The sequence below is a fragment of the Eucyclogobius newberryi genome, unplaced genomic scaffold (genome assembly GCF_026437365.1).
Source record: "Eucyclogobius newberryi isolate DKJ021-1_F unplaced genomic scaffold, fEucNew1.0.hap1 SCAF_5, whole genome shotgun sequence".
NCBI lineage: Eukaryota > Metazoa > Chordata > Actinopteri > Gobiiformes > Gobiidae > Eucyclogobius > Eucyclogobius newberryi.
Window position 1 is genome coordinate 10727413 of NW_027316167.1, and position 11424 is coordinate 10738836.

Below are 11424 nucleotides of genomic sequence, written 5' to 3' on the forward strand. Positions count from 1 at the left end.
AACATTACTGAGCTCTTCAGACCATTACGGGGGTTTAGGTTCACAGAGCGGCAATAACACTCTCACGAGCAGTGTCGAAGTCGGCTCGTGGCTCGCACCTCGTAGTGATTAAGATTTGTGGTCGGTCAAGACGTGGTTGATCTCTAAAACATGGAGGTTGTTCCACAAAAGTCAGGCTTATTGCCCCATATCGAGCTTTCCATAAACACATAAAAATCATCTATGGCTTTTGCTCTTTTATGACAGGCGGTTGGAGATTTGTAAATAATATACTATTTTATTTCATCTAGTATCACAGAATAACCCAGCTAAACGTGATAATGCTGATGCAGCTGTTTTAGTTGCATCAGCGTTGTGCTTTCTGTGAAACCATGTAACATTATCTCTCTTAAGTGATTACAAACGGATCGGTGTAGTTCCTGAAGAGGCTGTACCCATGTTTTGCTCCAGTACGGATCGTAAAAGCAGTTGCTAGGGTCAAAATGAGACGGCTGTGCGCTGTTTGCATTCAATTATAAAGCGTTTTGAGCTTCAAAAAACAGGAAGTGTGCGGTTATCTTGCTTGTTACAGCAAAACTTGTCCTGGTTTCTCAAAGTTGTGAAAAGTGCTTGTAATCTATATAAAAAGTGTGCTTGGAATGCTTTAGAAAGTGAAAGTTTAGCTTTGGACCGCTCAAAACTGACTTAGACCCTTTTCAAGGCAGTACAGCACCTTTAAATAGACGTTTTATTATTCTTAAATCGCACTATGTAACTTTTCAGACGGCAGTGGATACATCAGTGTCACTGCTTTGCAAAAGGTTCCAACGCACGGCTTAAAGTGATATCTCCACGGAGACAAGCGGGTGGCACCATCAGGTCAAGTCACAGGTCAAATCAGCAAAGCATCCTAGTTTTTCAACGCATTTAAGAGTTAAAAAACAACGTGTGAATTAAGGAACACAAGATGGATAAGCTCGACGTTATATAAGTTCAAAGAATGAAATGTCTCTAATTCCGTAGCTTCTTGTCTGAACGAGTCCTGGCTGTTCTGACAAAGGACCTTGTGTGTGAATGAGATCATGAGAATCCAGAGGCAGAAGCAGGCTGCGGGTCATTGCTCTGTATCGCTCACTTATCTGAGATACTTCATCTGTCTGCTCCAACCATGTGCCGCTCACGGACAAAGTATTTTTATCTTCAAGTCTGTTTGCCGTGTGAATACGTCAATGCTCAGCTCATTTGGTTCCATATAGAGCCTGAAGACTTCCTGTATATTATTCCTCCTGTATTGTTTTTATGGTAGTGATCAAGGCACTTGATTAGACTGTTTATGCAGCGGAAAGATTCATATGTATAGTCGCAATTTACGGACTTAGAACAGCACAGAAGACCTCCAGATCTCTACCTTTGACTTCACATATCTGGGATACTTGAAACTGTGTTGTGAGTGTTTTTGTGAGGCTCAAATATGGAGCAGAGAAGACAACCTCGTAAACAACCCCAAGTATGTTAAATTAAGTTTGTAACAGTATATTCAGTATATATATATTGTATTTTCCGGACTACAAATTGCACCTTTTTCATAGTTTTGACTGGGGTGCGACTTATACTTGTATTTATACTTATATACTTATACTTGTTATTTTCACACTTGCAACCTTATTTCATACTCCAGTTCAACTTATTTATGTTTTTTTCTTCTCTATTATGCATTTTTTGGCTGGTGCGACTTATACTCCGGTGCAACATATAGTCCGGAAAATACGTCTTATTTTTATGTATAAAACCTGCAAATTCTGTTGAAATGTGTGGGATTCTCTGATTAGTTTTTTAAATTCATGATTCACTTTTCCCTCAGATGTGTATTTTGAAAAGTGCACTCGTCTCACACTTGTCTCCATGGAGATGTTATAGCTTTTCCTGGAATGTTGTTGTACATTAAGGCATTAAACTTAGAAACCATATAATAATGATGCATTATTTGTAGGTCATTATCCTTTAAATATGTTCTTGAGTATTTGAACATATTTTTTACCACTGAAAATGATAATTACATAAAATCGGTTAGATTTGGTGTTAGAACTCCATCTACTGGCAGCAGAGGGAATTACCATGGAGAAAAACAGAAGCTGGTTTGTCCCGACATGTTTTTGATGAGAGAAGAAAGCTATAACATGCTTAAAAGTTTTTTAAAAAAGAAAGAAAAAGAAAAGTGGAATGTGGAAACTTCCAGGCAAAGCAATGAAGTCACCATGGAGACAAGCAGGTGGCGGACCCTTCACTCCAAAAATGAGTGCATCTATAAAAACATGAATTCCAAATCAAAATTACTATTAGTTCTCTTTCCAAACTGGGTAAGGTTTTCCTCGTTCACCTGAACATGTTTGTGGAGACTGTGAAACTGTGAAACTATGAAACTGTGAAACTGTGCTGTGTTTACTCTGACCTTCAGGTGTTTACTCTGACCTTCAGGTGTTTACTCTGACCTTCAGGTGTTTACTCCGACCTTCAGGTGTTTACTCCGACCTTCAGGTGTTTACTCCGACCTTCAGGTGTTCTGACCTTCAGGTGTTTACTCTGACCTTCAGGCGTTCTGACCTTCAGGTGTTTACTCTGACCTTCAGGTGTTCTGACCTTCAGGTGTTTACTCCGACCTTCAGGTGTTTACTCCGACCTTCAGGTGTTTACTCCGACCTTCAGGTGTTCTGACCTTCAGGTGTTTACTCCGACCTTCAGGTGTTCTGACCTTCAGGTGTTTACTCTGACCTTCAGGCGTTCTGACCTTCAGGTGTTTACTCTGACCTTCAGGTGTTCTGACCTTCAGGTGTTTACTCCGACCTTCAGGTGTTTACTCCGACCTTCAGGTGTTCTGACCTTCAGGTGTTTACTCTGACCTTCAGGCGTTCTGACCTTCAGGTGTTTACTCTGACCTTCAGGTGTTCTGACCTTCAGGTGTTTACTCCGACCTTCAGGTGTTTACTCCGACCTTCAGGTGTTCTGACCTTCAGGTGTTTACTCCGACCTTCAGGTGTTTTGACCTTCAGGTGTTTACTCCGACCTTCAGGTGTTCTGACCTTCAGGTGTTTACTCCGACCTTCAGATGTTTTGACCTTCAGGTGTTTACTCTGACCTTCAGGTGTTTACTCTGACCTTCAGGTGTTTACTCCGACCTTCAGGTGTTTACTCCGACCTTCAGGTGTTTACTCCAACCTTCAGGTGTTCTGACCTTCAGGTGTTTACTCTGATCTTCAGGTGTTTACTCTGATCTTCAGGTGTTTACTCCGACCTTCAGGTGTTTACTTTGACCTTCAGGTGTTTACTCTGACCTTCAGGTGTTTACTCTGACCTTCAGGTGTTCTGACCTTCAGGTGTTTACTCCGACCTTCAGGTGTTTACTCCGACCTTCAGGTGTTCTGACCTTCAGGTGTTTACTCCGACCTTCAGGTGTTTTGACCTTCAGGTGTTTACTCTGACCTTCAGGTGTTTACTCCGACCTTCAGGTGTTTACTCCGACCTTCAGGTGTTTACTCCAACCTTCTGGTGTTCTGACCTTCAGGTGTTTACTCTGACCTTCAGGTGTTTACTCTGACCTTCAGGTGTTCTGACCTTCAGGTGTTTACTCCGACCTTCAGGTGTTTACTCTGACCTTCAGGTGTTTACTTGACCTTCAGGTGTTTACAAGTAAATGAAACTCTTTCGCTGCTGCGTCTGATTCTGCATTTATATTCAACCTGGAGTGACACAAATATTTAGTTTTCCAGGGTCCATCTGTGACTCCAGAACTAGATCTAAAGCAGGACAAATGCAAAAATAAGTTTGAGACTAGGACAGAACCAGATCTTTCCACATCAGGTTCAGTTCAGGACAATACCAGATGATGCTTTTAGCCTTTCTTCTCTCAGTGACCCATATTTTACCAGTGGATACGTTGACAACCCAATATTCCTTCTCACATGTGTCAAAGTACTGTCTCGTAAGGATAAAATACAATAATCATAGTAAAAATACTATAAGCAATCAACATGCCATTCCTGTTGAAATTCAAGCCGTCTAATTTGCACTTTTATGAAATCCAGAAGACAAAATGGAAAGCTTTATGAACTCTATAAGTTGATAAGCGCTCCTGCTATTGGATTAATGGAAATACAAGAAGGGGAAAAAGCATTTTCCTTAAGCATAACTTTGGGATGTTGGTAAATTCAAAGTATTTCATATTGTCAGTTCAGAATAAAGTTGTCCTTTAGTCTAATACAAAGCACTTGTTTCAGAGTTGTCCCGCCCTCTTCTTATGTCATCAGGAGCGGCTCCAACTTTCCTCTTTCTCACATTAAAACATGGGAAACTCACAGACTGCGTAACACCAGGCCTGATGTGAAATGCCCCCAACTTTCAAAACTATAGGAAACTCTTGACTCATAAAAAACATTAGCCTTTAACATCTTGATGCTAATTAATTTTCACATGTCATTTTGAAACGGCCTGGTGCAGAAGATTGTACTGACTAGAGCATTTTAGTCTTGACAAAATGTGTGTGTTCTTATTCCATTCAGTCCAGCTTGTGGCAAAAAATACTCTACAAAAGGTTTTAATAAACACAAACTGGAACATGTTTTGGGGCTCAATACTTATTGTGTGTACATTTTCTTTGCACAAGCAGGGAGTTATTGGTTATTTTTTTCACTATATGGTAAGATTTGAGCTGGAGAGGGACAAATTGGTAGCTTCTGTGTGTAATTATACATACTAAAAGGTACTTAATCTTTTCAAAAATGTTTACAGAGAATATCCTGCTTTAAAGTTTCAGTGGCATAAAGTAGTTTCAATATTATCGTATTATTTGCTGTAATATATCATGCTTCAGTATTTGCTGTCACAAAAGGCCTAACAGCTTCTGAAAGTAAAATCTTAAGTCAGATCAATGAGCAGAGGAGGCAAAAATACTGAAGTTCAGTAAAAAATAAAAATACACCATTGTAAATGTACTTAAAGTAAAAAAGTAACAGCATAGTTGATGGAACTGTGTTAAAAATGTATCAATTGAATTATGAGTTCTCAATTAATTACTTACAATGAATTAGTTACTCCGTGGTAAAAAGGTATAAGTCAGAGATAAGACAATAAGACATTTTAGCTTGTTAACAATGATGCTTGTTAAAAAGTAAGTAAGAGTAGAAGGAAAAACATTGCCAAAAAATGTTAATATTCAAGTAAACTACCTGAAAAATCTCCCCAAGTACAGTCACGAAGTACAAATACTTTGTTACTCGCCACCTCTGTCAATGAGAAGCCTTTTTAGACGTAACACGACATTCCCCATCTTTAGCTTTACAATGATTTAAATGCCACGACTCACTGCAGCGCATTGACCTGAAGCAGTCTCGACTCCAGAGCGTAAAGCTGTGAGTGAATATTCATACAAGCTGATTGAATGCTCCCTCTGTGGACGTTACAGAGCTCCTTTCACAGACGCAGAGGGCGGGGCATCAGGGGGACAGAGGCGGGCTCTGTGTGAGAGACCGAGCACCGATACCTGCAGGAAAAACAACAACAACCACCTGAGACCCACCACAAACACACCAACAACACCCACAGGTTCAGACCAAGCAACAATTCAAGTCAATGTGATCTGTGACTCGGGGAAAGAGGCTAAAATAACCATATGCGCAACAATTCTCTTATTCATGGGTCTGAAGTGACGTGACTGTCATCTTGAGGAGACAAAAGTCTCAAAGGAGACGGGGTCTTTGTGGATGTTACAGAAGAGGATTCCTCCTCTGTAACATCCCCAAAGACCCCGTTTGTCCAGAAATGTATGACTGTGGTCAGGAGGGACCAGTAGACTTATAGAAATCACTCCAGACACTGTTTGTTTCAGGTCTTTAGCAGCTAATGCTAATGCTAGTTTACACATTACTGTGTGGCTATGATACATTTTAGCCCATTTGCAGATAGAACTGTCCGGCTGTTATATTTTAGGATCAGACACAAAGTGCTCTTGAAAGTTTTGAGGGCTCGTCCGGTGCAGAAGGCTCATGGACGAGGAAGAGCAGATGAAAATGTGCACAAAAGTTTCTTGTCAGTGACTCGCTGCTGTAGATAAAGATCCAAACCCATAACGGGTGTCTTCTTGAAGTGTCAGCTTCATTTTCAATGTCATGCTGTTTTTCATCTAACAGCGGAGAGGTGGGACGTCTTCAAAATTGCAGTGACAACAAATAAGTCACGTGACTGAAATCCATGGATAGTTTTTTCTTCTTCTTACCGCCACTAAATGGAATCATGAGCTCCACTCACAATTTGATTATTTATTATATTGTATTCCTTTCATCTTGAAATTAAGTCAAATGCATGAAGATCTTTGGCAGAACTCTTTACCAATGACTTAAGTCACAACCTGGACATGAATGTCACTAAACACAAGTTTCTCAAAAAAAACTAAATACAAAAACTAGATGAAGTTCTCAAATAAAATAAAAAATGATAAAGGTACAGTTAGAGGTGTTTGCTGGAATTACGGTCAATTGGTAAAATCCTTTATTGTACATATTGTTCATGTACGTTTTGCTTCGATATGTGTCTCAAAATGTTAATAACCCCTTATGTCCCTGGATGTAAAATGTACTTCAATTCAGATTTATGAGTTCAAGAATAGAGACACAAAAAATGATGTCTGAAGGTGTAAAGAAGTGCAAATGTTCGAACCTTTTCATATTTCATGTCAAATTATTGTCACTAGAACACATTTTCAGTGTGTAAAATGCGGCTATGAAATATCTCTCAAGTAGAAGTAAAAGTATGGTGTGAAAACTACCATAAATACTGCTGTGAACACGAGTGAAAGATCAATTACTTAAGATGTCCAAAAGTAGATTTAGAAGCCTATATTTTAGTAAACGGATCGCTAAACAAACAGCTGCTTCATATAGTTAGTTTATTTGCCATTTGCAGATTGGAAAGACATGTGCAAAAAGCGCAAAGATGCACAGAAAAGCATCAAAATCAACCACATAAACAAACGATGAACATACACACTAAAAGTACAACGAATTATTTGATAAGAAAATGTGCTCGATCGTCACAGTTGCAAGTGCACATAACTCCTTTATCACTGAAACTCTAAAAACGTACTTCCAAGTCAAATCGCACCACAAATACCTGGAAGTGTGAGTTCACCCGAGCTGGTTTGAGTCAGAGTCGGTCCTGAACTTGACTGAGCTCGTGTTCTTCTCACAGAGCGGTGAAGTCGTCGTGTCAGTGAGGAATGAGAGCGCCCCCCCCCCCCTCATTCTGCGTCTCTGGAGCTGTTCCTGTGGCGTAAACAGCAGAGGTCCGGGGGTCTGGCTCTGACCTGTCTGAACTCTGGACGTGCTCCATGGTGCGCCTCGTGTCGTATGGTGATTCATGCACCGTTTTTTAGCTTTGGATTATGGTAGTTTGAGTCGCTCGTGCGCTGCAATTCATTGTCCTCAGAGTTTGCTGTTTTAAACATTAAAAACATTCATATTTTGTGGTGGCAAAATACAACCGCTGACTTTTTGTATTGGGACGACATGAAGAAGTCATTTTGCCGGATAGATATGTGTCTAAAAACTATAACAAGATGCAAAACTTGAAATGTATTTTCTTTCTTTCTACTACAGAAGAAGATATTTCCTTTGTTTCTCCTTAAATTAAATGATCTTTGTATTGTGAATATACACATAAAGTGCAGTTTGCATGTTTTAGTAAATGGTGTGCTCTATTTCAATGCTATTGTTAAATCATTTTATATTTGTAGTTCTTTATAAGTCTTAATTCATGGTCTTATTTTCCAATGTTTCCAAACTTAACGCGTTTAAAAATCACTTGGTTTATTCCACACGTCTGAATTTGCTGCATTTATGAACCTTTCTTGTCTCAGCAGCTCTAAAACCTCACAATCTTCAGCTCAAACTTCTTTATTTCTTTCACACTTGACCTGGTTTGGTCTTGGTTTTGACCCCAGTCTAGTCTTCCTGTTCTGGTCCTGCTTTAGCCCTGTTTTAGTCCCAGTTTGTCTCAAATTTAATGCTGTGTTTTGGCAAATGTGAAGCGAACATTCGTTTCATTCACGTTAATGCGGCGTTGAGCAAATTCACATTTCTCGAGTTAAACACAATTGACAAAAGAGTATTATGTAAAGCCAGTTTCCAGACTGTTTTCTCTGAGAATTACTGTTAAGCCTTTTTAAGATTACAGAAAAATGCACTTTTCTTTAATCTTTGAGTTGAGCCGTGTGAATATAAAGAGACCATAAGAACAACTCACTAAATTATATAAAATAGTAGACTAATAAGGACAGCAGCTATAATTCTACTCAAAAAGCATCAAAGCCTAATGTCCATCCATCTATTTTCTACCGCTTGGTCCCTTTCGGGGTCGCGGGTGACTGGAGCCTATCCCAGTGACTGAAATAATCGTTTTTGGCCCACAGAAACAAAGGGAAAGTGTTAGCGGTCACCTCCAGAGTCTCGCTCTAAAACCTACAAACCAAATTAGAAATCTGGGGGTAATAATGGACTCAGACTTGAACTTTAATAACCACGTCAAATCAATAACATCAGCAGCTTTTTACCATCTAAAAAACATTGCCAAAATCAAAAATATAGTGTCAAAACCAGATTTAGAGAGACTTATCCATGCGTTTGTCTCCAGTAGATTAGACTACTGTAACGGCCGCTCACTGGCCTCTCCAAACGAGCTGTAAAACAGCTGCAGTACATCCAGAACGCTGCTGCTCGGGTCCTGACTAGAACCAGGAAGTACCATCACATTAGTCCTGTTCTCAGGTCTCTGCACTGGCTCCCTGTGGCTCAGAGAATAGACTTTAAAGCAGCTCTGCTTGTGTACAAGTCTCTCCATGGCCTAGCACCAAAGTACATCTTGGATATGTTAGTGCCATATGAACCATCTCGGACTCTGAGGACCTCAGGGACCGGCCTCTTGCTGGTGCCCAGAGTCAGGACAAAACATGGGGAATCTGCATTTCAGTTTTATGCAGCTAAAATCTGGAACAGTCTTCCTGAAGATGTGAGACAGGCTTCTACTCTGACAATGTTCAAATCTAAGCTAAAAACAGTTTTGTTTAGCTGCGCATATGACTGAAGGGATTTTTTCTTTGCACTCTTCTCTTTTGTTTGTGATTTTATTAGTTTAGAAAATCAGTTGGATTGATAATTTTTAATTTAGTTAATTTTATTGTATTTCTGTAATTTCTTTGTGATTTGAATGCATTTTTCCTGCTGTGTGAAGCACTTTGAATTGCCTTGTGTATGAAATGTGCTCTACAAATAAACTTGCCTTGCCTTGCCTTGCCAGTGACTTCGGGCCTTAGGCGGGGTACACCCTGGACAGTGGCCAACTTGTCTGCGACAAGTTGGCCACTGTCAGCCTAATGTATTAACTGATAATACTGATGTTATTTTAGTTTTGAAGCAAGTTTGGAGCATTAAATATAACGTTTACTCAAAAAGAAATCCCTTTACCTTAACAATTTCTGTTAGAACGTCTTTACTCATCAATCTTTTACTAACGCTCTAATTAGCTTATTCATTTTCTAAACAGGGACCAATAATCTCATAAAGGTTTTACCGTTTGCTGTCACAGATTAACAAACAGTATTAAAAACGCCCCAAAACCCACCCATTTACAACCAAACCACACAATAATCTCCACTGTTTTGTATGAAAATATCACATTCAACATTTATGGCGAGACGCTGCAGGTGGGACGTGCTCCAGTCCCCCACCACCCCCAACGGGTACAAGCGGCAGAAAATGAATGAATGAATAAAACACTGCTCAGATTTGACAGTTTTGTTGTTTCCACGTGAACGCTTACGTGTCGAGAGAGCCAACGGATCAAAAAACGACAACATTGGGAAAGAAATAGTAGTGTCTTGCCTTAAAAATACTGAAGTGCAACATCAGAAACGACCACAACAGCCTTATTACATTATCCCACATCCAAATACAAAATCAGACTCTCTAAAAGGATTTTTCTAGCATTACGAGACAAATCCCTCAGGTCAAAGGAGAGTTTAAACCTTTTATGCCGTTTATGAGTCTGTCTGTGCAAATGCTGAGTATATCTGAGGACACTGCTCGGAGAAAAGCTGGACACAACTCTAAAGTGGTGGATTGTGCAGCATTGATTAGAATTATGTGTATTAATCGCACATCAGAATCCACTTTATTTTTATAAAGCACATTTTATAAACAAAAACTGTTTCCAAAGGGCTGCACAAACGCACAACAAGAGCAATAATAACTGCTCATGTCAATCTAGTTCCAAAAGAGTGAAACCATCAAAGTAAAAGCATAAAATAGCAAAAAATGTGTAAAATAAATACCGTACAGGACCACACAAGGCACACAATCACATTCTCAAAGTTTAACATTTTACATTGGCAATTTCGTTCAAGATTTGTCTGATTTGATTCATTTAGTTCAGGATTAGTCAGTGTAAACTTCTGGTTTAGAGCTATGGTTAAAAAAGCCTTATCCTTAAGAACTCTTAACACACATAAAAGAACAGCTTTCCCCCCAAAACCGGCTCTGTACCTATAAATCTCACCAACACAGAAACCTAATTTAAATTACAAAAAGCCAAAAAGAGAATTCTACATGGAGCAGTTTATACAGACACATATGTTAATCTTCAAATCCAAAATACTAAAGTTTGTAGTCAAATTTAAACCTATAATAAAGCAAGACATAAACAACATTAAATTTGTGTTTTGCAATATAATCTTTCATTTAAGGAACCAGTTCAACTTTAAGAAACTGTTCTTCTTCTGCAAAACATTGACAAAAAGTCAGAGTACTATTTTCTGTAGCACTGAAAGCTGTAAAAACACAAAACTTCTATCCTAACCCTAAATAGGAAAACGCTGCTTCACATATCAAAGTTATAATGCAGTCAACAAACAGTTTATACGTTCACACTTCTTCTCACTCCTTTTTGAGCACGAAAAAAAACATACTGCACTGAATGAAACAGAAATCGCACACGTGTTTTTGTGTCCTTGAACTCACCATAATCCAGCATGTTGTGTTCAAGCTACAGCTGCGAAGTGGGGCAAAGTTATTCCTCTACAACAGCGAACAGTCTCCGTGTAAAGTCAGCTCGTTTCTGTACAGTTTCTCCATAACTGTCCCTCCTCCTCCTCCCTTTCCTTTTCCCTTTCACTCCCCTTCTCCGTCCTCCTAAAAAGCACACTGGTCTATGCAAAAGACCAACTCCCCCAAAATCCCTGCCTCTTTTCCTGCTCCAAAAAAGAAACACATGGGCCCAAAATCACACCTACTTTATATTGGCCAAGCGCTGCCCGGCCCGCGCTCACAAGGCTGTGTTATAGTCTACTGTGCATGAATGGATGGTCTGTGAAGGGGGCCAAAGTGTGCACATAAACACTAAATCCTC

At 39.5% G+C, this 11424-nt stretch overlaps 1 protein-coding gene across 2 annotated transcripts in view; it reads right to left on the reverse strand.

The window, feature by feature from the left end:
- The window catches only part of LOC140380891 (pro-interleukin-16-like), a 58855-nt gene extending 47732 nt beyond the window's left edge, over positions 1-11123 (reverse strand). For both annotated transcript variants that reach the window (XM_072464865.1, XM_072464864.1), the window contains exon 1: positions 11037-11123. In XM_072464865.1, coding sequence (XP_072320966.1) covers positions 11037-11049 — 13 coding nt within the window. In that variant the 5' untranslated portion in view covers positions 11050-11123. The remainder of the gene's footprint in view (positions 1-11036) is intronic.
- Between the last annotated feature and the right edge of the window lie 301 nt (positions 11124-11424).